Here is a 27,526-nt window from a genome sequence, read left to right as displayed (position 1 = left end):
ATCAGTTAGGTTTCTGGCCCGTCACTGAGAAACACAGAGTTCGAGCTTCCTCCAAAGATTCTCTATTGGGTTTAGGTCTGGAGACTGTCTAGGCCACACCAGAACCTTGATATGCTTCTTACAGAGCCACTCCTTGGTTATCCTGGCTGTGTGCTTCGGGTCATTGTCATGTTGGAAGACCCAGCCTCGACCCATCTTCAACTGAGGAAAGGAGGTTGTTCCCCAAAATCTCGCAATACATGGCCCCAGTCATCCTCTCCTTAATACAGTGCGGTCGCCCTGTCCCATGTGCAGAAAAACACCCCCAAAGCATGATGCTACCATCATTCTTCTTCCTCCAAACACGTTTAGTGGAATTATGACCCAAAAGTTCTATTTTGGTCTCATCTGACCACATGACTTTCTCCCATGACTCCTCTGGATCATCCAAATGGTCATTGGCAAACTTAAGACGTGCCTGGACATGTGCTGGTTTAAGCAGGGGAACCTTCCGTGCCATGCAGGATTTTAAACCATGACGTCTTAGCGTATTACCAACAGTAACCTTGGAAACGGTGGTCTCAGCTCTTTTCAGGTCTTTTCACCAAGCTGCTTGGCAATTTCCCCGTAGCCCTTTCCAGCCTTGTGGAAGTGTACAATTTTGTCCCTAGAGTCTTTGGACAGCACTTTGGTCTTGGCCATGTTGGTAGTTGGATTCTTACTGATTGTATGGGGTGGACAGGTGTCTTTATGCAGCTAACGTCCTCAAACAGGTGCATCTAATTTAGGATAATAAATGTAGTGAAGGTGGACATTTTAAAGGCAGACTCACAGGTCTTTGAGGGTCAGAATTCTAGCTGATAGACAGGTGTTCAAATACTTATTTGCAGCTGTATCATACAAATAAATAGTTTAAAAATCATATATTGTGATTTCTGGATTTTTTTTTTTAGATTATGTCTCTCACAGTGGACATGCACCTACGATGACAATTTCAGACCCCTCCATGATTTCTAAGTGGGAGAACTTGCAAAATAGCCGGGTGTTCAAATACTTATTTTCCTCACTGTAAATAGCCCTTGTCTAAGGTGTAATTTAGGGCAAAATTTATGGAGAACATTCTTCATTGTCACCCTGCTTAAGTACAAAAAAAATGAATGCATTCTCTGGATTTAAATTTTAGAGACCGACATTGAATTTTAGAAATAGTCCAGGGAATGTGCTTTCTCAGACTGAAGTGAAATGTAAGCACATGTTGGAATGACCGAAATGAATGACGGAGCATTAAATTAGTGGTGTAGCAGCTGAGCTTGGAAATGTTGCATTAAGCCAGTGAAATCTCATTGAAAGTCAGTGAATCTCTCTTTCATATTGGGATGGCTAATCCCACCTGTACAATGCATTTGTAAACAAGCAGCACAAAAAGCTCAGTGGCCAACATAAAGAATTGTTATACATTTTAAAATCCATTAAATATTCATTATAAACATGGACAGTTGACTGAAGTTGAATGCATCAAGTGATAATTCAAACAGATACCAATCCAGCTGCTATAGCTTCAGTGAAGAGTACTCATGCTCAGGTATAATGCTCTTATGAAAAAGCAGGAGAGAAAGAAAAAACACCTTTCATGCACAGTGTCTCTACTCACCTTCGACTGCTGTTAAGATTGGCTGGTGCTTGTGACCGTGCATTGAGGAAAGCAAGAGCTGACCGTTGCTCATCATTTAGCTGGATACTGGTACTAGAACCCTCAGTGACCAACAGATCTCGAATGAGTTGAATCTGACGATCCTACACACAAAGCAAAGAACTACTGAATGAAGCCCTTTTATGACTTGTGTCTATACACACACACACAGGTCAAAAAAATAAATAAATAAAATAATATAATATAATATAATATAATATAATATATATATATATATATATATATATATATATATATATATATACACATATATACACACACACACACAATCATCATTTAAACAATTATTATCTTGACTTTGGCTATTTTATTTTCTAGACTGTTTAAACAAAAAGACATTGTGCTCTTAGTAAGGTATATTTACTAGCTCATACCATTTTTTCGCAATCTGATTCAGCTTTTTGTCTTCTGCGGATTTCTACGTCCACTTGGTTGCGAGCATGCTTTAACTTGACTTCCAGTGCACCCCTCTCAGTCTCTGCTTTAGCAAGCACCTCCTTACAAGAGGCCAAATCCTGCTCCACTCTCAGCCATTTACGACGACAGTCCTCAAAATTCAGTGCCATCTGAATAAACTCTAGAAAATGTGCAAAAGAAAGTGTTTTTTTTCCCCAAGTCAAAGTAGAGAAGTATAACTAGGGCCTCTCTGTTTTCTTTGTCTTGTTATTTGAATGTGTTCAACTCATCACTAAAAGTAGATATTGATAAAGTAAAATTAACAAAGCATGTCAACATTTTAAAAACAGGCTCTAATGTGTTTGCACAGTAGTATGAATACATTAAAAGCTCCAGGGCTGTATTGGTAGGCAAAGTATAATTTTAATACATATTGAAATAATTAGGCTAATATTTGAATAGAGTTAGTTACAAACTTTACAAAACGCAAAAAAATGCTAAGAATTTGCTAAGAAATGCTGTTCTCAGTAGACACTTGTGAATGATGAATACTTGCTGAATCACTCACGGGGCTCAATACTGTCATTGAGGACCTCGACGTGGCCGCGAAGATTCTCAAACAAACTGTGAAGGTTCATTACTGCGGTCTCCATGATCTACACGGGACAAAGAGAAACGGAACCATAAAACATGATGTAAACTCTAATGAACAATAACTGCAAAATTCAGCTGGTTCAGAGTACTGATACAATGGGGCTGCCAACTGCATGGTCGGCAGATAGAAATGTAACAAGTTTAACTAAATTGCTAGTTTGCTAATCCATCAGTTAACCCGTTTGTTATTTAGTTTTCCAAGTCAAACTATTCCAACTCACCACGACTACATTTGGTTACCGAATCATTCACATGTACATATAAATAACCTGGCTGGTGATCACTAATACTGTTATATGAACACCTTAGAGTTGTCTCGGTAGACTCCTAATAACGCGTTATAAAAGAGAGCAGCTATTTGCTGATCAAAATCTCAAATAAGAAACGCTTTATAATCATTTTGTAAATGCAGTAACTTACACAAGTGTCGCGTCCACGCCAATTGTTGCTGTTGTTTGGTTTTTATTTGGACGCTTTTGCAAAAAAGGTCGATTAAGTGTCCACCTTTAACGGTCGTTCCATCCGAATCTGTCTTCAGTTGAGTTTGTTACTAGCGCCTTAACATCGGAACTGGTTGCATTTCAAATTTACCCGCTAGCCAATGAGGATTAAAAGCCACACAGACGTCAGCGAAATGACGTAACGCGTAAGGGCCGAGTCAACTACCTTACTAGTCTTAGCGTGGAAGTAGGAAGTCGGAGCTCGGATTTTCCGTGCAGTCTTCGTATTTATTGTAACATAACTATGCTTATGTTATTTAAACCAATGTTGTGCCTAATTTAAACCCCCGGTCTGAAATCAACCCCCCTTCGCGTGCACGCGGACAGTACCGTCGTATTTCCTGTAGGTGGCACTAAAAACGTTAATACGTAAAAAAATATTTAAATAGTTAATTTAATTTTATTAACTTGATTTTGGAAGGTGAAAAGATGCCTGAGGAATGGAGAAGAAGTGTGCTGGTACCGATCTTTAAGCATAAGGGAGATGTGCAGACCTGCAGTAACTACAGGGGAATAAAGTTGATCAGTCACACCATGAAGTTATTACTATATATATATATATATATATATATATATATATATATATATATAGAACCTTGATAGTTCTTCAGGACCAAGGTGCTGACATAAATTAATACTGGATAACAAAACAAACTAGGACAAACAGTTTATTTCCCTAGGTGAGAAAATAGATCAAGCTAACAAACCTTGTCTATAGATATTTATTACAAAAACATATGCGAGGACAGCACTTATTCCCACTGAAATAGTTGTAAGGGTCTGCCCTGCAGTGTACTTTCTTTGACATTTATATAGCAAATGCATTAACTGAATCTCAGAGCAGGTTTTTATATACAAGAATCTTTCCTCTTAAGGACGCAAAATTAATGAGAATTAATTTCTGAAACTTTTAAGAGAGATATAACAAGACGCACAATTTTCCCCTTATTATATGTTGGCCATGTCTATGTCTTTATTTTCCCCTGAGCTGTATGTTCCATTAGATTAGCAAAGAACAAGTAGTTGTATAATACATTTAGATTACATTATTCACAGGACTACATAAGGAGCCTGTGCAAATGTTTGCAAACAACATTTAGTGCTAAACAGCAGAAAACAGTACATCCTACATGTTTCTTCAAACAGATAATTCCAGAAGTATTTGAACCTGTTATAATAATAAATTATATAATAATTATAATAATAATATTAATAATAATAATAATAATAAAAATAATAATAATAATAATAATAATACATTCTTATCAATGGTTATGTACTTAATTTGTTTATTTATCAACCCCCTAATTAAAAAACATTGACCTCAACCCCTGTCAGCTGTTCAACCATAGTCCAATATCTTATTTCCAAGATCCTAGAAAAGATTGTAGCATATCAGTTATGCTAATAGCTACACAGAAAACATTAATAAAATGTTTCAGTCAGAATTTAGGCCTCATCATTGCACAGAGACAATACTAGTTAAAGTGGTAACTGGCCTGCTACTGAACTCTGATCAGGGCTGTGACTGCTTGCTTGTATATGAAGAAGTTTTGATACCACTGATCATAATATTCTCTTTGTAAGACTAAAGAATGTTGAAATGAAGGGAACAGCTCTCTCCTGGATAAGGCTTTATCTGACACCTCTACACTTACTGAGGTAAAGTTTGGTGTCCCGCAAGGATCTTTATTAGGCCCACTGCATTTTTATTTTTAAATGCTACTGCTGTGTGAAATTATTCAGATTCAATTGTATGTTTCAGCAAAGCCACACAAGAGACATTAACTTAAAAATATTGAGGTATTTGTAAAGGACATTAGACAGGGAATGCTAATTAACTTCCTACTAATAAATTCTGATAAGATGGAAGTACATTTACTAGGACTTGATGCAGCTAGAAGCTTTACGATTAAATAATATTTATGGATGGTCCTTCTGACTTATCATGTGCAGCAGTAAAAGACCTTGATGTGAATTTTGAATCTAGTCTTTTTTAAGGTTCATATACTGGAGATAACATTACTAGTATAGCCTTCTTCCATCTCAGAAATATTGCTAAAATATGAAATATAATAAGTTACATGACGCAGAAAGAGTAGTTCATACTTTTGGTATGTTAAGATTGGACTGTTGTAATGCCTTTTTGTGTGGATGCTTCAGGCAGCTAGAGGCCTTACCAGACCTAGGAAATGTGATCATGTCACCTCTGTCTTATTCAGTTTACATAGTCTACTGGAGACCACTAGGTGCTGCTAACTATGGTTCGACATGAACAGCCTAAAGATCTATAAAGTTACTAAGCAACTTATGAGAGAGAGAGAGAGAGAGAGAGAGAGAGAGAGAGAGAGAGAGAGAGAGAGAGATATATTCACTGATAAAACTATCATGAATGAAAATTAGGTGCCACCCATATGAGGAGGGGTTCCCTTTCTGAATCTGGTTCCACTCAAGGTTTCTTATTCATTTTAACTCATCCATTTCAGGAAGTTTTTCTTTGCTACTGCTGCTACTGGCTGGCTTATTAGATATAAATGTATTAGGACAAACTTATAAATGTACAATGTATATTCCTAACCTATTTATCTATATATAAATAAATAAATAATTTACAATGTATATTCCTAACATATTTATTATAAAGCTGCTATGGAGACAATGTAAATTTCTGAAAGCGCTATCCAAATAAACTTAAATTTTATTTAATATTTATTTTCAGCTACTGGTCTTCGATTCTAATGCAGTTAGTAGAAAAATGGCTACCAAAACTTCTCAACCTTGATGTGAAATCAGGTCTACAGAGAGAAGATATGTTATTGAAAATTAAAAATTCTCCTTCCTTTGCATTTAAAACTTTTTTTTTTTAGGCCACCTTCTTGTGCAAAAGCACAAAATTGTCCTGTTGTTAACAGTTGTTACACTTAATACAGTGATGAATTTAAGCTAAACATCACAACTACATATATTTTTGGCTCATTTTCTTGTCAGAGATAGATCTCCTAGTTGTGAATCCTTATTCCTCTTTCAGATGTACACATGTACAATGCTGCTTAGATGAAATGTAAATGCATGATAGTAGAATATTTTTCAAAAGAGTTGTAAATATAGCTGTTATACTTTGAAATTTTTAACTTCAGCACATCTTTCATTGAAATACTTGTGTCCATAAATATTTTGTTAAATGCAAAATGTAAACGTTGCTCATTAGACAATTATCACTTTTGAATGACATTGGATAGCACCCTTTCTCACTCGTTTAGAAGGTGATGGAGAGAGTCTACAGCAAGAGATATTAATGTAGTTATTGATGCAGCAATTTTATCAGATGAGATTTATTTATTATTTATTTTGTGTGTTCACTTATATATATATATATATACACTGTATATAAAGAGAAGATATGTTATTGAAAATTTAAAATTCTCCCTCCTTTGCATTTAAAACTTTTTTTCTTTTAGGCCAAAAGCAAAAGCACAAAACTGTCCTCTTGTTAACAGTTGTATATTATATATACAGTGGAACCCGGTTATGTCGATGTCCTAGGGGGTTGCCAAAAAGCATTGAGATAACCGATGATCGAGATAAACGAAAATCAAAATGGCGGCAGTATATTAACGTGCTTGAAATTTCTTTATGTACATGATGTGCGTTATTAAATGAGAATGTGCATGCACGTGTTTCTGAAGGTTTTTTTTACACAACATTGTTGCCGTGATTTGTTTGATGAAGGCATGCTAAAAAAAAAAATACATACAGTACATGTTTGTTAACTGTCAGGAATCCACCTGCCACGTCCCCTTCGGCCCCCTTCGGAGTAGCAGGTGCTTTCTCGGCCGCTTTTTCTGAAGCTCTTGGCTTCAATCGCGCACATATGGTGCTCGTTTAGCATCATCACCAGCTCCTATTTAAACTTCCACACTCTCACTGTCCGTTATTGTTGGTATATGTTGGTTCACGGCGGTCGTTGTTATCACTCATGCGTATCCCGGTACGTGTCTTCCCACCGGCACTCTCTCAAAGGCTGCTCTTTTCTTCCCAAAGCGCATCGTGGATTCCCCCCGATCCTGCCGGTGTTCATTCTATGATTTTGCTGCTCATCCCACGTTCTCCCGTGTGCTGTTCAGCGCCACGCTTCTACTTTCACCTCCCGTTCATCGCATAACATTTAACAACAAAAGGCATATGTGCACTAACTAACAGCAGAGATTCACCAGTATACAATACAACACCTGTAGCAGCTGTAAGCCTTGATTTTTCCGCCACTTCCGCGAGTTCTTCTGCGGCTGCACCGAGATAACCGACGTTAAATGGCAAATTTTCCCCCCCTTGTGCTCGAGATATCAGGGTTCGGCAACATAAAAAAAGTCAACATAACCGATAAAAAATGCTTAGACCAAGCAAGAATTTGGCGGTTCCACTTCAAAAACGTCGACTTAATAGGGTTGTCGAGTTAACCGAGGTCGAGATAACCGGGTTCCACTGTATGTGTGTATATATATTATATAAACGATTTCATCAAGTAGCTATAAGAAATTCCCAGGAGATTATACGCGTTGATTGACACAATGTTTGCTCTCGCAGCCCCGCGCTTCCAGTAGAACCCAGTAGAACCCAGTAGCTTAGTAAAGTGGGACAGGCAACTTTAGCAAATTTTTCTAAAACTAAAAATGTTCCCATGCTTATATATACACACACTGTATATTCACTTAATGTGGAGGCTTATTTGAATAAAATGAACATTAGGATGTGAGTAAATATGACTTTATAAGCATGGGAACATTTTTAGTTTTAGAAAAATTTGCTAAAGTTGCCTGTCCCAATTTACTAAACTACTGGGTTCTACTGGAAGCGCAGGGCTGCGAGAGCAAACGGAGTGTCAATCAACGCGTATAATCTCCTGGGAATTTCTTATAGCTACTTGATGAAATCGTTAAAAATTGGGACGCCGCTAAAATTCTGGAAAGTCAAAGATTTACATTCTTGCTTGCACTCAGGCTAGATGTTAAAGTACAAGCGCAATTCAGGTAGCACCTTATCAAATCAACTCGATAACTCGAAATTAAATTGTATGTGTTTATGTGCACATTTTCTATTTGGTAAAGAAATAATTCTTATAACAGTTTAATCGCATTATATTTCAGGCGCATGCAAGAACACCTCTTCAAAAGCCAAAATGGGCTTCATAGAATAGGACCAAGACAGCAGCTGTCTACAGCCAATGAAATGCAGTTCTATATCAGACCTGCGAATACTGGTGCTTTATGAAGTCTCCAGTAAACCAGACCCCAACCAATCCACAATGCGGATGAACCCTAGATGGTTCACTACTTCCTACTTCAATGCGCACTATACATGGTGTGAACTACTTTCCTTTGTGACGTAGTTAGTGCACTACATGCTCAATATGGAGCCATTTGGGATTCAGCCCACGACTACTTTCGAGTCCGAGTGTCTTTTTCAACCTTCACTCTAGCCACTGTAGGGGCACCTTCAGCTCAGCTCAGTTCCGCGGCGCGCCAGCAGCGGTGTGATCCACACGATTTACTAATACCTACTTATAGAAACACAATTATTAATAGAAACATTATGTCTTTTCTTACCATTAGCAGGTTGGCCCATAGGCTTCTTTCTTCAAAGGTAAGAATTAGTAACTTTATCCGATTTCTACCCAATAGGCCGACAGGCTAGCTCCGTTTAGCTGCTCTTTTCGTTATATGCATTCTTTATAGTATTCTTTTTAATAATTCTGCACTATCAGTGGATTTGTTCACAGCATGCATCCTACAGTTTAAAGAATATAATAGAATATATTCGGGCAGATATAAGTAGCTAACGCTAGCTATCATGTGAAGCACTTAGAAATTCATTGTGTCTCACCGGCTGCTGAACTGAGGGTGAATATATCGCTTTTAGTTAGCTTATGCTAGCAATCGCCGTCGCATCTCGCGAACGTTGTCTGAACCTTAACGCTGTTTGTGTGATTTTACTAATGTTTAACGTCTTAGAGCCTTTCGTTCTGTCTTTGTCCTGTCCTGCTTATGGGTAACACCTGGCAATTTGGCATTTATCACGGGTTACTTTGCTAGCTAGCAGAGTTAGCTGGTCAAATACCGTGACGTCACCAGGGAGCCCACAGGCTGTATGCTAGCTAGCCGTATAAAGGTGTGTTCATTATTAAATGGTATTAAGTTTTCGAACGTCTCGTTTTTGTGTCACATCAGTTTCACGTGGTGGCTGACTGACGTGACCTTTTAATATTTTCTCTTAACCCTCTATTGTCGGCTAGTTGCAAAATAATTGCAATTCAGGGCTCTTCTGTAACTCCTGATCCAACAGTCTTGGTTCGGCCTGTGTTTGTGGAGAATCAGTAGATTTGTTCTAATGATGTATTATCTATGGAGTAATCAAGCAGCTTAGGTGATTGTGCCCTTTGTTTCTCCCTTAAAAACACGCCTATAATGACGTCACATTTTCACTTAGGGAAGACCTCTGATTGCTGTGCATTAGCTAATCTCTTTCCTATCGACAGAAGAGATGGAAATGTCATCATTGCCTTGGACTCCTGAACACTGATGTCCTTGGCATCTCAAGAAAAAGAACAGGCACATGTTTAAATCAGAGGTGCCATGGTTCCTTGCATTTATGATTCCATAATACTTAAAAATTTGAAAGTGACTCTGTAGTCTGATTAACTAACCTAGTATTATTTTCAAAGTTGTAGTTCAGTGAAACTAGTACAGTGAGAAACAATCTGCTATTCAGTGACATCTAATGAGGGACATGAAGTTGGTCCTTATTTTTCAAAAGTTTTTCCAAATGCAAACCTTTTCTTTTGTTTTCATTTATGGAATGGCAGTTCAAATCAAAGATCACCATGGGTAATTTTTGTCATACAGGCCCTAGTTTGGGCTTCTCTGGTTTAGATGGATGCATTTTTTTCCTCAGCAAAGCTACATAGCAAAATTACCTATTAAGAAATTACCCTCTCTTGTCTAGGATATTGTTCCTAAAATCAGCACCAATTGGTCTTCGACAACAAACGATTCTAAACAACTCCCTCATACTTGCACGCAATCGTAGAGTTGCATACTTGCATCTACTCTATTCAAAAGAATTATTGCAGTTAGCTTAAACATGGTAAAGACATGCATAGTGACCTAAAACATGGTTATGCTTTTTTTTTGGTCACAGTTTAAACCAGGAAAAGTTAAATAGAGTTAAATATAATATATTTGGTGACATCCCTTGGTTAAGATACAGCAAATGTGTAAAATAATCCTGAAATTAGTCCCACCATCACACATTATTTTTAAAATATCTACTGAAAATGGTCAACATCCCCATTATTTTATTTAAGATGATCAGGGGAAACAATATTACGAGTTGTGCTAGTTGGAAGCAGGAACAGGAAACAGACACTGAAAAGAAACAGAGTTCTGCTCTCTTGCCTGCCAGATGGAATGCTGATAACTCCACCACCATTCATTGCCACAAGATCATAAAATGGAAAATTGGCCTTGCAGTCTGCTTGCGAGTGGTTTTGTATTATCTCCACAGGTTGGTAATGGAATTGTAAATTGGCAGGCATGGTTCTGTAGATATCTGTATGCATTCTCCTGCGATACTCATAAGACGCACTATCAATCAATATTAACGAGCCTTTTAGAAAAGTGTCCATGCAAGTCCAAGCTATGACAATACCACCAGTGTACTTGACAGATGAGTTTATATATTGTTGATGATGAGCAGATCCTTTCTTGATGACTGATGGAGGCATAATAATGTTTGGCCCTTAAGCAAGGCCCTTAACCCTCAACAGCTTGGGTATATAAATGACAAATTTTAAGTTGCTCTGGATAAGGGCATCTGCTAAATGCCATAAATGTTGATCTCAAACCCCATCTTTCAGTGTGTAGTAACAGCAATTGGCCTTGCTGTTACAATAAACACTTGATCAGAAAAAGTTTTAGAATTTCTGTCATGTATTAATGTAAAACATTTCATTTAATTTGTCTATATTTATTTCTTTGTGATTTTAGGATATTTTTGATCTTTTAAACTGTTCTTGCCATGAAGATAGCCTTAGTAGCTGACATGGCAGTAAATTATAGTGTAACTAACTAACAATAAACACCTGATGTCCGTTTTAGTCTAAAACATGCACATTTTCGATTCTAGAGTGATATATATTTTTTTTAAATTTTGTATTAATATTGTTTATTTTTAGTGCGCTATAATGTAGTGGTGTATCACTACACAAATGTAATCCTTTTTATGCGGAACATCATAGTTCAAATCATAGTTCCATCATGAATGTATTGAGTGGCCGGCTGCAAGTTTGTCTACTCTCCGCCTTGCTTTTTGATTGTTATTTGTTTTGTTTTGTTTTTTTTATCACGCTTGAAAACATACACATCACCCAGAGTTAGCGCAGTGTATCTGTGGCTTCTCACGCCGTACTGGAATAATGATTTTTAGTGCACTGAAATACGAGGAGTTATTTTGCGAATGTGCGAAATCATTGCCACTTCTGTTTTTACAGCAGTCTAGTGAGATGGATTCTTTTGAGTTTTATGTTCAGCTTCAAGTATTTATTTTAAAAGGAGAAAATCCTGCAAATTCCACATATCGTGGGAGTGAATAAATGAAGGATGGAAGAAATTAAGACATTTGTCAAAGTATGCTGAAATAAGTAGAATAGTTTAGAAGAAAATATCTTTAGAAAATTAAATATTAAATGTAAAACACACACTTACATGCACAGCTGTACTATCCAGTCTAACAAAACTGTATACTATTGAATTAAATACATTTGTTAAATTTAATTTAATTTGTGCCAATTGATTATTCAATTTAATCAATATAATAATCGTTAATCGTGCATTAATTTGATAATTTCAATTTTATATATTTTTTTTATAAAATATTAATATTATATATTTATCCAAGCACACATTTTATTTTAAATTGTTTTACAAATGTAAACTGTTGTTCACAAATGTTAATAATAATTTGCGTTAATAAAAAAAGTTATTTTGTTTTGCATTTCTTCCCCCTAACCGTACCAAATTTGTAATTTGCACACTCACATTTAGACAGTCAATTATTACAGTGATATTGTTTCCCTGAATGGGTGATAAAGCATTCCAGCACACACAGGTTGTTCCTGAAGATTGAACACTGAATAGAAAGTCTGAGCTGGAAGACTGCATGTCTTAGAAGATTATTTTTAAACTTGAGTAGCTGTCAACCATTCGGCTGGAATTTCTTCTCAGTTTCAATGACTGTCACACCAGCAGGCTGTTGCCTCCTTAAGTTTTTGATACAAGCTTACATATGAACATTGTTTTAAGTCAGGCTTAGACCAGTTACACTAACTGGTCTACACCAGGTCAACAATAACAGCTCTATTTTGAGGCACTTATTAGGACTGAGGCATATATTTGAATATTGACAGTTACTGGCTCATGCTGTATGTAACAACACAACAAATATATATTAAAAAGAGAGAGAGAAAAAATGTTCATATGGAAAAATATTGCTCACTAATAATGCACTGGTTTACCCAGTGCAATCGTGAGGTCTGACATAAGCTCTAGTTGCAGTGCAAAATCACATCTGTCTGTCTGTCTGTCTGTCTGTCTGTCTGTCTGTCTGTCTATCTTGCATTTTGCACATGGCCTTATTTTTCTGCACAGAAACAGCAGCTTTTCTTTTACACTAGGTTCAAATTTTTTTTGTTTTTTTTTTGTTTTGTAGCATTCATTATATATGGTTCATGATGTAATTTTTTTTTTTTTTACTGTTCTTTTCCAGAATGCAGCAGGTATTGCTTTGACTGCCAGAAATGTTAGCGCATCTACGGTAAGAATCTCAGCAATGCATCAGCATTCTGCCACCCCACATTGGCAATGGCATGCACACTTTGGGTCACAGGTATTTATTGAGGTGAATGGTAATAGAAGTAGTAGGTTGAAAGAATTTAAACGGAGGAAAATAAAATATTTTTTTATTGTGATCTGATGTCTTTGTGTGATGAAAGGATTGTGACTAAACAACAGACATTGCTGTTATGATCTGGGGTTGCTTCAGTACAGGAATGTATAAAATGTCCATGTTTTTCTACCCTGATGATGTAGGCATATCTCAAGGTGACATTACCAAGATTCACTGTGCGTAAAAGATCTCAGCCAAAATCTCAATCAACTGTAGACGGAAATAAATGCCTATAAACAACTTTAAAAAGACTTTTGCATATTATTACTATATACAACCCTAGTTCAGGGTGTTTATGCATATAAGTGTACTTAAAAAAATGCAAAAGCCATATATTGAGTTTATATCTCTTTAATGGACCGTATTTTTCAGACTATAAGCCGCTACTTTTTTCCTACGTTTTGAACCCCACGGCTTAAACAACGAAGCGGCTAATTTATGAATTTTTCCCGGGTTTTTCCCGGTTTCACAAACTTCAAGCCAAAAAACTGGGTGACATAACATTAGACCAATGAAATTTCCGAACGGAAACAAAAACACGCACCTCACCTGTGTTCTGAGCTGCAGGGCATCAGGAGAAAAAGTTTTTTTAAAACGCACGACGATGCCAAAAGATAAACTCCCGAGAGAAATAGCTGTGAAAGGAAGGAGGAAGACAGTGAACAATGACTTTCTTGGTCGGCTACTGTTTAGATACAAGCCGTTGTAGCGCGTTGAGTCTGGGTGAAGGGAGAGCTCGCTAACTCCAGTTGCAACAGAAATCATATAAGCACAGACAGGTTTCCAAAACTCATGCTTTTTTATTTTTCTTGGAAAATAATGACATAATCCTCGTCTTGAACACATGCAGTAATACCGGAAAAATGCGGCAACAGGCTGTTCACAAAATGCCGCTCTGCTCTTAAAGGAGCCACAACATATTTCACCCGTTACACCATGTGTAACGTGTCTTTCGTTAAAGCCTGTGTAAAGTACATTAGTGTAGACACCTGCGGCTTATAGACAGGTGCGGCATATTTATGTTATGTTAAATAAAAATATTTGTAAAATTCAGGCTTATATATGGGTGCGCTTTATAGTCCGAAGATTACGGTAGCCATTTTAAAGCTTAAAGTAGCTTCTTGTTGAGGAGTGCATGGGGGATTTCTCCTTCAGACAAATTCACTCTTGCTGGGTTGTTTCTTTCTGTAAAAAACAAAACAAAAAAATGGCATTTGAGTATGCAAGGTGTAAATTGTGTAAATCAAAATTTAATGATTATTGCAGATGGCAAGTTGACACCCATGCTATAAGTTAACTCTTGTAGCAGACAAATGCTATTAAAAGAGAATGGAATGATGGAGCAAACAGGCCTAAAAAGAAAGGGAAAAAAATTGGTGTACAATTGAATAAGCATTCGCTAAAAACAACAGTGACTAAGAATTAAATTGAATCCATCACTATGTCGCGAGCGAGGTGATTGCGCAACCTGATGCTTGTGAGTTATGACGGAACACATCCAGTGCGGCTGTCCGAAGTTAACAAACAAACACTTTACCCAATAACACTTCATTAAACATTACTATTTTAACATGATGAGAATTATACAGTTTTTGCTCACCGAGATGAAGTTCCACCTTCATCCGAGAAACCAGTGCGTTTTCTTTTCCTGTTGCCGGTTCACCATGTACTCTCTCTGTGTTATCTTGCCGCCATGCTTACCGTAACTTGAGCAGCCCAACTAATCAAAACGGCATTCGTTGACAACAAATTTCATTATCGATTTTATCTATTCGTTTTTTGTCTTCAGTTAGAACTCTCCCTTTTATCAAGGTAGAGTGAATCATGAATACCTTCAAGTTGATTTTACTGTAAAACCTTAATTTTCTTACCAGTATGCTGAAGATGAAAAGGAATATGAAAATGACCCAATGCATACATTCAAAATAAACAATGTCATGTATGTCAGTGTCAGTGCCATGTCAGTATTTTTGGATGACTTGGAAACCGCTCAACTCTAACGTGGGCTGTGCACCTGAGAGATGCTCTTACAGTTTGAGGGATCTGGGAAGATTTTTGGCAGATCAAGTTTTTGCCCACAAGTCTCAAATATATTTGTTTAGCTATCAAATCTATTTTTGTTTGTCTTAGCTTTTGGATTTTGCAGTTGTAATTTTTTTTTATACTTTAGTCTGATATTTTGGCCTGTTTATGCTTGCAGAATTTGAAAGATGTCCTGGCAGATCTCATTCCCAAAGAACAGTCTAGAGTCAAGAACTTCAGGCAGCAGTATGGCAAAACCACCATTGGTCAAATCACTGTGGATATGGTAAGAGAACTTTTATTTCACTCTAGAAATTCAGCTCGATTCAGCAGAACATAGATTTATGATGCTTGGTTATTTTCTAGTTGAAAATGCAGTTGAATGTATGGGCATTGGAAGGTTGTAGGTTTATATTTTATAAAAGAGTTAATTGTAAACATATGCTGCAATTGTAATATTTGTTCAATGTTTAAATTAGGTAAGAAAAATAAGGTTGGATTAAAAGGTTTGACTACTGTTAAATGAATAAGACCTAAATATAACAATGTACATATTTTAACTGGAATCACAGTAGCATTGTCCACAAATGGGGTGCAATTATATGCTATCAGTAAGTAGTACTGGAAAATGCAATTCAAGATTAGTACAAAAAAAATTAGGGCTGCTGCTATTATTTTAGTGTTCGAGTATTCTAACGATTATTCCATCGATTGATCTAGTAATCTGATAAGAAGTAATTTTTATTTATTAAAGAGTAATATTAAATAAGAGAGAAAACAAGATGGGTCTCTTAAAATGAACATATTTTGTTTTTCTTTTTACAAAAATATTGATAATATTATTTAAATATAATAAATAAAATAAAACTAAACCCATTTAATGCATTCAATAGCTAAATTACATCAAAATACAAATACAGTTGTGTTCAAAAAGTCCCTCTGCAGTGACTGTGTAGAGTAAATTATGGGTAACTATTCCTTTAATCATTCTCACTCGTATTTATTTATTAAATCTTAGTTTTTCTTGTCTCCCGAAAATCTGCTTGAAATTTTCCATGCACTAAATTTGTGTATTTATTGACAGTTGTAAAAACGTGCAACACTATACGCTCTCTACACGGCCCCTGCAGAGGAACTTTTTGAAAGCACTTTATATAAATAAAAATACATTTTAAGTTACTTTAAAAATGGTATTTTATGGTATTTTCTTTGTTTTAGTTTGAAATGATTCCAAACTTTGGAAACTTGGTACATGGGTTTATTTCATTAACAGCTATAAGAAAGCATATTTGTGCTGGTCAATCTGAAACCAGGTTTTTAACATTTTTGAAAAAACTGAAAGAAATCTGACTCTGTAACTATTACAATGTAAAGAAAATGACAGGAATTTTGACCTCCTACAGACCTTTTCAAACAATACTACTCGGTCCTTAATTTTTCTTGTGTACACCTGCTCCTGACATTTTCTAATTGTATTTGTTATGTTTAAGTAGCTTGGAAATAATGATGAAGTACAACTTACAAAGTGCTTTGAAGTCTCAAATAAACCTCTGGATCTTTGGGCCTTTAGGCAGCACTACATTAAAAACAGGCATGGTTCTGTAATGGAAATTAGGTTTAAAAGCACCTCCAGAAATCATTGTCTGTGAACATAATGATGATATAAGTGAACGTGATCCAGAAACGCCACTGTCTTCTCTGGGCTAAAGCTTGTTTAAAATGGTCCGTTAGGAGATTTCATGAGCCACTGGAAAGCTGCTGGGACTCTGAACAAATTAGCAAAATCAGAGTGGAACTTTTTTCCAGCCTTGTGTACCAGGACTTGAATACCAGGACCAAGTGGCTGAGTCCGGTGGGACTCGAGCACAGCTGTGATGTCTGAATCACCTGTTTTTTTTGTTATTTTTTTTTGGGTGTTCGGGCAAATAGTATGGCTGGGCATCAAAACCCATAGGAGTATCTGTGGTGTATAGAGGTCGATAATAAATCACCATTGGCTGAATTTGCTTCAAGATAAGGAATTGTCCAAACATATCGTCCAAAAAAAAATATTGACATCACATATTGGCCGTCGGCTTCTCTGATTTCTAAATATCGGCATTGGCCAGAGAAAAACCCATATTGGTCAACCTCTAGTGGTGTACTATAAGATTAATGTGCTTGGGCAGAGGCAAAATCCTGGAACTTTAAAATTCCTGTTAAAATAAAAAAAAAAAAAAAAAAAAATTCCTTAAACATTTCTGTGCATTGGGGTGGTGAGAGATGGTCTCCACAGGAAACAGGATTGTTTGAATCCTGCCTTTGTATGTATGGTTTAGGCTCTATCTCTTCCCTCTCTGCCACCAACTGCTGACCATCGATTACTATTTTTTTCTATGAAGCATGTTTGTGAGGTTGCTCCAAAGGGAAATCTCTCTTCCTATGTCTAACTGATGCAGAGGTCAATGGCCCTGCCCAATAGCACTGCCCTCTATTTGGAAACTGATACTTGACCACTTCCCCTCCAGCTGGCACTCATGGTATCCGTGAACTGTTTCCTTTTTAAGGACAACCACTTTTTGCAGGATCTTGCAATAACATATCTCAATGGCTCATGAAGTCCCCATACAGCAGTCCAAATGTATGTGATATGTATTGGCATGGTATGTAAGAATACCATGTCTCACAGTAACAGAATTTTAAATTATAAGTATTACATATTGTTTTGTAAGTATTACTTTTTCTAAGGGTTTTGCAACAGCTTTGCAAGACTGCAGGTAGACTTGTGTGTCTCTGTGGATGTGCAATATCTAAAATATGTTAAATAATATTCAAGATGTTTAGACATATGCTTAATTACACAGTGAGCAATATTGTATTGATTAGATCTGGTTTTTGTTTTATCACTTTAGGTCAGGTTTAGAATTTGGGGCTCAAATGTCTTCAGGACACTATACATCAAACTCTTGACATTATAAACTGTATCTTTATAATATATGATTTTTATTTTTATTTGATATATATATATATACTGTATATAGATATGAGCTTTTTTAATAAAGAGGAAAAAAAAACTGTAAATATGCTTATTGTCTTTGTAATTATGCGATCACTAGACACTATAATGTATGTACACGTGCTCAATTGTGCAAGCACTACTGATGTTTGTATTGTCTCTAATATGTTAATATACAAATTTGCAATGCAGGTTTATGGAGGGATGAGGGGTATGAAGGGCCTAGTGTATGAGACTTCTGTGCTTGACCCAGATGAGGTAAGTGAATGTTATGTAATGCATTAACTAGATGCATAGATCTTTTGACTAATTTGCATCAGTACTACTTTAACCACTTTAGACCTGTATTCCTTTAACTATTATTCAGATTTGACAGCATCAAAGTTACATATCCAGATAAATCTGACCACTCACTGTGTATAGCACTGAGTATTTCTGTTTTTTATTTTATTTATTTTTTATTAGGGAATTCGTTTTCGTGGCTACAGCATTCCAGAGTGTCAGCAGCTATTGCCAAAGGCTGTAGGTGGTGAGGAACCATTGCCTGAAGGACTCTTCTGGCTGTTGGTCACAGGCCAGGTGCCCACTGTTGATCAGGTAATGGTTTGCTTATAAGATTTGCTAATTCAGCTCTGGCAACCATTACACATTTTGCAAAGGTACAGACATTGGTCCCATGCTATTTCTTGGGCATTTAAGTCATCCAATTTTATAGCCCTTAAAGTAGATCGATTCCACATACCCATGTTGATCAGCTCCAGCCTGGAGCACCAAGCTGGTCAGCATTAATGGTCCAATGATATGGAATTTTTAATGGCTGACATGATACCGATATTCGGAAAGCAATCCGGGCAATTGGCTGATATGATGCACGTAATCACAGAAAATGAGAGACCGGCCGAAAATTTGTGAAACATTTATTGTTACATAATACATAATATTTATAACACATTATCCGTGGTCATTCAAAAATATTCACTAGTTAAGTGAATTGTACAAATAAAAAAAATGTTTTATTGCAACTATTAAAAAAACTCGGCTATAAGCCATTTTTTTTCCCCACGCTTTTAACCCCGCGGCTTAAACAACGAAGCGGCTAATTTATGGATTTTTCCTGGGTTTTTCCCGGTTTTACACCGTGTAACAGGCACTGTCTTTTGTTAAAGCCCGTGTAAAGTTCATTAGTTTCAGTGTAGACAGGTTATAGACAGGTGCGGCTTATTTATGTTCAAAATAAAAATCTTTGTAAAATTCAGTGGGTGCGGCTTATATTTGGGTGTGCTTAAAAGTCTGGAAATTATGGTATTAAAAAAACTAAACAAAATAAACACTTCAGTAAATTAGTTTTAGTGCAGCTTTTCCTTGTGTCTACTAAAACGACTACATAAATAATTATTAAATCTAAACGTGCAAAGTGTAAACAATTGAGGTAACACTTCAGTAAAAACGGCCAATATTTTAACCATTTCATTGCAAACATTACACTTTGCACGTTCCCTGGTGTTGGCTCTGTACAGTATTCCCATCTATCTGTCAGAATGAAAAACAAAATGTATTTCAGTTAAAACTGTTTTGTTTAATTCAAATTTTTTATGTCACATAAATAAATACTGCTTCTTATTGCAGGTTAAAGATATAATTTATAATTAATTAACAAATGAATCTTCATAAATTAATCTCAAATAGTATGTGTAATTTCATGTATTTTAATGTACAATATATAGTTAATAACAAATGTCGTATAGTTTGTTTACTATTTATCTGTATCTTATTTTGCTTGTCTGTTTCATTGTAAAAATAACACAAGCCTGCAGGCATGTAATTGCATACTTGGTTAGCAGCATGTAGCTTAGCATCGGTTTGGAACATATAAAAAGATATACTCTATGCGATATTACACCGATCATGGACATTTAAATACAGCAGATATTACCCAACAAAGAAATGAACAGTCTAGAATTTGTATGGTAGGCTTACTTTAACAGAGAGAGACAGAATAAAAAAAATAAAAAAAGAAAGGTTATAAATTAATTTGAATTTGATTAAGTAAAATTAGTATTTGATCCCCTACCAACCAGCAAGAATTCTGAATCCCACAGACCCAAATTAGTCCTGTCACTTTAAGAGAGAACTCTTCCATTCAAACCTCTCCACCACCATGGGCAAGACCAAACAAACCTAAATCTAAATCTTGTGATTGGCAAGGACCATGTTAAAAAGTCCAATGAAGTAGCATAAAATAAAAGTCTTTTATCTGGGATGTTAAAGAGTGGTTTGACAAATAAATAAAATTTAAAATCGTTTTTTTTTATATATATTTGTTTTGTTGCTTTAGTTATTAAATATCTGCAAAGATAAGAAAGTTCTGTATTTTTGCTCTTTTCCACCTCTGATTTGGAATCATATTTCAGTTTGAGTGACAAGATATGTAGTTGGTTAAGAAATATCAGCACCATATCCCATATACCCATGGCTAAAAGTCAAGGCACAGGATTACACATTCATGGATCATGCATTTACCACACAATCGCTATTGTACATGAGTAAGTGACCTGAGATAATTTCTGATTCTGTTTTTTCAATAGAAAGTGTCTTTTTAAAAAGGCTGTTCTTGTCAGTCTTGGCTCTTCATTTGTCTTGATATGGTATGTGACTGAATTGCAAAAGGCATATTTCTGGGGTTATATTATTGTAATGGATTATTTATTGTTTTCCAAACCGTTGAGCACTAAATTATCTGTGAAATGATGATGAATGATTATTATATCTATGCTTCTGTTGATTAAAAATTCTTCAGCAGTCTTAACTCTGACTTATTGTCTCTGCAGGTGAACTGGTTGTCAAAAGAGTGGGCTAAGAGGGCAGCTCTCCCCTCCCATGTGGTCACAATGTTGGATAACTTTCCAACCAACCTGCATCCTATGTCCCAGTTTAGTGCTGCTGTCACTGCTCTAAATAGTGAAAGCAATTTTGCACGAGCATACTCTGAGGGAGTTCATAAGAGCAAGTACTGGGAGGTAACAATAATTATAATTATTAATTATAAGAAAAAAAACATTTGCATTGTAATGTGAAAAGCTAAAACTGAGTAGAAAATGAAAGAGTCAACAAAAGCAATCACTGGGAGGCAAGTGTTTATTTATTTGCAGAAGCTAAGTAATGTGCAGGCAAGTTATGTGTTCTCTATTCACTTAATGTCTCTTAATTTGTTTTCTGGTTTAGTTTGTGTATGAGGACTCCATGAACCTGATTGCCAAGCTTCCTTGTGTGGCAGCTAAGATCTACCGCAACCTGTACCGTGAAGGCAGCAGCATTGGAGCTATTGACTCCAACCTGGACTGGTCTCACAATTTCACTAACATGTTGGGCTACAATGATCCCCAGTTTACTGAGCTCATGAGACTCTATCTCACCATCCACAGGTTATAAACATTTTACTTATTGTTATAAAAGTAAGCCAGTGTTGTATACAGTAATTATACAGTCTTTTTCAGAAGCCAAATTACAAACTGCACAGGTAGTAGAAGACTGGTGTTTATTGGTTGCGGGAAAATAGAAAAATGTTTAAACGTAAAAGTTTAAAACTTTTTTGTGTGAGTGCTTTCAGTGTTTTGTAACTTTTGGGGTCACACAAGTGTGCAACGATTTATGTTGTCACACAAGCACACATTTCAGATCGTTGTCTTTGTCCACTCCCTTGCTTTATTTTTATGTCACTATGAAATCATGGAACTTTTGCGGGCTCAAGGCAAAACTTGAGAAACATTTTCTCCTGAAGATAAAATATTTAGAAGACAATAAGTTTTAAACATTGAAATCAGCTTATAATTTTGCACATTGAAATTGCTTCACTGCAAGAAGGACAACTATTTAATAATGGAAACTACATGTGTGTTTTTCTCCACTAATTCAGTGACCATGAAGGTGGCAATGTCAGTGCCCACACCAGTCACTTGGTGGGCAGTGCCCTTTCAGACCCATATCTCTCCTTCAGTGCAGCCATGAATGGTCTGGCTGGACCCCTGCATGGACTCGCTAACCAGGTACAAGACTGAGTAAAGCAGTATTACCTCAGAAATGTTCAGAATGTTCCTTGATTCATTATTTTGGTGGGGTTTTTTTCCTCCCTTTTTTCTTAGCAGATTTTCTGCTTAATTTAATCTTGACTAATTTACCAATTAGGTCTCAGGTTAGGGGTTAGTGCCTATGCCTCATCTCTACTCAAAATTAAGCTGTTAGTGTTATCATCTTCAGCATGTCAAATTTGTCTTTTATCACATTTACCAAGTGAAATGAATCATTTCATGGGGTATATTGGTAGAAGAATTCTGAGGATGGAGCCACCAGGCAGGAGGGAAAGAGAAAGGCCAAGGAGGAGGTATATGGATGTGGCGAGGGAAGACATGCAGGTAGTTGGTTTGAAAGAAGCAGATGTATAGGAATGGTGGGGGGGTATGGAGACGGATGAAGAAGATAATTAATTAAATTAACCAGTTTAAATGCATACCTTCAAGCTTAACATAATGGCATATGAAATATGTATTTTAGAATCTTCTGTTATAAGATGTCTGATTTATTTTTATTTTTTTGCAGGAGGTGCTTGTGTGGCTGACAGCCCTCCAGAAGGAGCTTGGTGGTGAAGTGTCAGATGAAAAGATGAGAGATTACATCTGGAATACACTAAAATCAGGCAGGGTGAGAATTTTAAGAAAACATCTACCTACTAGTTTGTATTTTTAATTTTAATTTATTTTTTATTTTTTTTTATTTTTTTTTAAGTGCTGTGATTTATAAATATATCTTTTAAAAAATATATCCGCATATCAATACTCAGCGTTTCCAATTCCATGGCACCTTTTTCTCTACATAATATGAAGTCTTATATTTAGTCTCATGTGACTAATCTGTACATTGTAATGATTAAATGTTTATTTAAAAAGCATGGCTTTCTATAGCCAGTCAGGTTTCACAGACATTTGACAGTGTTAACATGGGTATTATCATGAAACTTACTGCAATCTGTAGTAAAAGAAACTGTACATTGCAGCCTAAAATCTGAAAGACTTGGCAATGACAAAAGTCTGAACCTGTGCGCTTCAATTCAAATGTGCAGTTCTCAGTCTGAAGCTTAGATTTGGTGTGCTGCATCAGTGTGCACATTTGTTGTAATAGATTTATAATGATAAGTGCGCAAGAAACATGGTTAGTAGTAGTGACCTTTATAATTCACACTATGTGTGAATTATGCTGTGACGTAGCAGATAACTGCTTCCATGTGTTTCCAAATATAGTTGCTTAATAAATACAATGTGCTGCATTTTCTGGGTTTCTCACATGTAGATCTTTTGTGCACTTTTTTTTGTCTTTTTATACTTTTAAAAAGCTTTTTTTTCTTTTGAAAAGCGTTGGATCTAATATTCTTTCTTTATTTTTCTGGTTGTACTACTTAAAACTGGGTTTATTGCATACTTCAACTGATATTTGGCATTGTATAGATCAACTTATTCAGGGTATATGTATAAAAATGTACAAAGGCCACATATTGAGTTTAACTATCTTTAATTTAGACATTTTAAAGCCCTCAAGGACCACATGAGTCGCCTGTGAGCCTTTTTTAAAAATCAGTTTCCTACCTTGTTAAATCATTGTTGATAATTATTGTGAGATCATTACCATGATCAGTGTCTTCACATAGATCAGGGGTGTCAAACTCAGTGTCAAATTCGGCCCGATGTGCAATTATATCTGTCCCGCGAGATGATTTTATATAGATCTATTATTATTATAGTTATTAATGTCCCGGCAATATAAAGCGCTGATAAACAAAAACTACACATCCCATAATGCAGCGCTTCAGCTGCCTTACTGAACGTGAGGCGACCTGGGAACATTCCAGTGTCAATCAAGTCGAGCTTCTGTTGATGTATTTAACCCTATTGTACAGTTATTGTGAAGATCCTCACAATGGCGAAGAGAAAAGTGGATTCTAAAAACGGAGCCTTTCAAAACCCATGGGATTCTGAGTATATGTTTACTGCTGGTAAACCTGTGTCTTATTAGTGGAGTGAATGTGGCTGTAATTAATCAATTGAATATAAGATGCACTACGAGACAAAACATGAGGAGAAGCTGAAAAACCTGAATGCAGGGCAAGAAGATACAGAAAGTAGAAGAGTTAAAGAAGAATCTGACATTTCAGCAGATGTTTTTTACCTGAGCAAAATCACAAAGTGAAGCTGGTGTGAAAACAGAGGAGAAATCAGTCACATCAGCCTGTTATTTACTGAGGGAGAGTTTCTGAAGAGCTGCATGATGAAGCTGTGAGACGTCTGGTGTTTAACAGAAGATATTTTTATGGAGAGCAAAATATTTGAAGTTATTTAAAGTTTAAGATAATTTTTTATAAAATGCATAAGAGCAAAGAAATTTTGATTTGTTGTTTTAACGTTTACTTAAAAGCACAATTTTTATTTATTTGTTCAGGGATTTTTCTCAGCATGTTCATATTTCTAACTTGTATAATATGGAAAGGAGATATTTTTATGGAGAGCTATTAATTTAAAGTTTAAGTTTATTTATTTTGGAATAATATTCCTGTCTGTATTTATTTATATTTATGTTAAAAAAACATCAAATTTTAGTGTGTTAAATAAATGTTTATCCTGTTCGGCCCGTGACCTAAAGTGTGCTTTGAGTTTTGGCCCCCTGTGCAATTGAGTTTGATACCACTGTTCTAGATAAATATTATTAATTGTTAATAATAACATATAATTAGGGTAAATTGTAAGGGTAAATTGAGGAAATTTGTTATTTCAGAATTGTGTATCAAACTGGTAGCCCTTCACATTAGTCAGTGCCCAAGAAGTAGCTCTCAGTGTCAAAAAGTTTGGTGACCCCTGGCCTATAGTATAGTGGTGTGTATGCAGGACATGCAAATAAAAAACAAAAAAAAACCAACAAAAAAAAGCAGCATTGAGTATGAAAGGTGAAGCAATTTTTGTAAATCAACATTTGTCTTGTATTTTGCAGAGGCTAAGTTGACAACCATGCTTAAAAATCTATATAAAAGATAAACAATGTATTATATTTTAAACAATGTATTATATAAACTATAATACATTGTTTAAAAAAGACATTTTGTTCAATTGTGAAGATATATAATATATATATAATAACTGTAATTCTGTATAATAATTAGGAGATATATGCAAACATTGAAAACAAGCATTTGAACATTTAAAGCCACAGTAAATTACATTTGAAAATAGATAAGTTAACTGTTGTAGTAGACAAATGCTATAAAATAGAACAGAACAGAGAAACGCAACAAGCTAACAGGCTTGATTAAAAAAAAAAAAAAAAAAAAGGAAAAATATATGTATAGACACTATTTAAACCTACCTTACCATCCTTTTACTGTGACTGGTGAAAGCATATTTCATCTTTCAGGTAATTATAGTCATGTCTGAGTTTATTTTCTTTTTGTATTAATTATTTTATATATATATATATATATATATATATATATATATATATAAAATAATTAATAAAAAAAAAAAAAATTAATTATTTTATATATATATATATATATATATATATATATAAAATAATTAATACAAAAAAGAAAATAAACTCAGACATGACTATAATTACCTGAAAGATGAAATATGCTTTCACCAGTCACAGTAAAAGGATGGTAAGGTAGGTTTAAATAGTGTCTATACATATATTTGTCCTTTTTTTTTTTATTTTTTATTATATATATATATAATATTTATTTTTATTTTTTATATGTATGTATGTCAATAAATGCTTGGACAAAAAACAACTTTGGGGTGTTTGTTTCCAAAGATGGTTATTTTCATTATCTTCTCTAAGACCTTTTTTTTTTAAATATGGCTAAAGTCTTTTTGAACAATGAAAGCTGAAGCCCATTATTGTGCCAAAACTTTATTTTATGTGTCCTAGGTGGTGCCTGGCTATGGGCATGCTGTTCTGAGGAAGACAGACCCACGTTACACATGTCAGCGAGAATTTGCCTTAAAACACCTTCCCAATGATGCCATGTTCAAAATGGTTTCTCAGCTTTACAAGATTGTGCCCAATGTGTTACTGGAGCAGGGCAAGGCCAAGAACCCTTGGCCCAATGTTGATGCTCACAGTGGAGTACTACTGCAGGTGAATAATTATATTAATCTAATTTTCTGGATTCTGGATTATGATGGTTTATTTGTTTTTTATTTGAGTTTTTTTTTTCTTGGATCAGTAATTTAAAAGGTGGTGTTAGTTACAAGTTAGATATTCAATTTCTGTCTACAGTAATATCAATAACTGCCAATTCATGCAATTATATAATCAACCAATTGTGTGACAACAGCACAATACATATAATAAGGCAGATAGATTATAGATAAATCATTTAAAACGTCAGTTATATGTTTCTTCTAAGGTTCAACAAAGAAATACAAATCTGGTGTGCTTAAATTACATTTGTTGTACCGAATTATGTTTTTACATTTGTTAGCTGTTTCTTGATATCTTTGTTTTTGATTACTGTCAAGGTATTATGCATTTTATTAGTGCTACTTAACAAATATTTCCTAATATATTTTATATGTTTTTGTTTGTTTGTTTTTTGTGTGTATTTGTGTAGTATTATAGCATGACTGAGATGAACTACTACACAGTGCTGTTTGGTGTGTCTCGGGCCCTGGGTGTGCTGGCTCAGCTGATTTGGAGCAGAGCGCTGGGCTTCCCTCTGGAGCGTCCCAAGTCCATGAGCACGGATGGACTTATGACCCTAGTAGGGGCCAAGTCAGCCTAGATAGAACAGGCCAGTATAGATGAGAGGATGGGGTACAGAAGCTTTAGTTGTGAGTTTTAGTTGTGACTTTGGGCTTAAAAACAAATTCCACCAAAATCAAAAGGGCCATTTAACATTGTTGTTAAATTGACAGTTTCCAGATTTAGTCCAAATTTGTGAAAACCGGTCACTGATTTTTCTCTACATTTTATGTTCAATACCAATTCAGATTGAATAATTTTTTTCCCCCTGGTAACTTAAGATGCATAAAACAAGGAAAGACTCTAACAACTTCATTACTTATAGTGAGTCGATTGCTTTGTGTGTACATACATCATTTATTGGAATACACAGACAGTTTTCCCAATAAAGAGACAGTTTTTTCCTCCCCACAGCCTTTGCAGCAAAACTGTAGTATTTTAAAATATTTTTCATGCCATACCCTTCTTTTAATAAAAGCAAAACCCATA

General features: G+C 35.5%; 2 protein-coding genes across 3 annotated transcripts in view; one reads left to right on the top strand and one right to left on the bottom strand.

Moving 5' to 3' along the window:
• The window catches only part of racgap1 (Rac GTPase activating protein 1), a 17,441-nt gene extending 8,141 nt beyond the window's left edge, over positions 1–9,300 (bottom strand). The window contains exons 1-4 of one of the 2 annotated variants that reach the window (XM_046869334.1): positions 9,118–9,300; positions 2,655–2,742; positions 2,065–2,267; positions 1,631–1,773 (exon numbers count right to left, since the gene is read on the bottom strand). In XM_046869334.1, the coding sequence (XP_046725290.1) occupies positions 1,631–1,773; positions 2,065–2,267; positions 2,655–2,739 (431 nt within the window). In that variant the 5' untranslated portion in view covers positions 2,740–2,742; positions 9,118–9,300. Of the gene's footprint in view, positions 1–1,630; positions 1,774–2,064; positions 2,268–2,654; positions 2,743–3,160; positions 3,326–9,117 lie in introns of those variants that run through there. The other variant, XM_046869333.1, reaches the window with a different exon arrangement.
• cs (citrate synthase) lies at positions 8,687–27,526 on the top strand. Its single transcript, XM_046869335.1, has 11 exons — positions 8,687–8,877; positions 13,057–13,104; positions 15,437–15,544; positions 18,446–18,511; positions 18,719–18,850; positions 21,082–21,270; positions 21,476–21,675; positions 22,167–22,296; positions 22,847–22,948; positions 26,222–26,431; positions 26,907–27,526. Exons 1-11 carry the CDS (start codon positions 8,827–8,829, stop codon positions 27,075–27,077), a joined length of 1,407 nt encoding a protein of 468 aa, XP_046725291.1. The 5' UTR covers positions 8,687–8,826; the 3' UTR covers positions 27,078–27,526.

This window comes from Silurus meridionalis, chromosome 16 (assembly GCF_014805685.1).
Source record: "Silurus meridionalis isolate SWU-2019-XX chromosome 16, ASM1480568v1, whole genome shotgun sequence".
Classification (NCBI taxonomy): Eukaryota; Metazoa; Chordata; class Actinopteri; order Siluriformes; family Siluridae; genus Silurus; species Silurus meridionalis.
The sequence above is the reverse complement of the archived record's forward strand: the minus strand, read 5'-3'. Positions and strand labels throughout refer to the sequence as shown.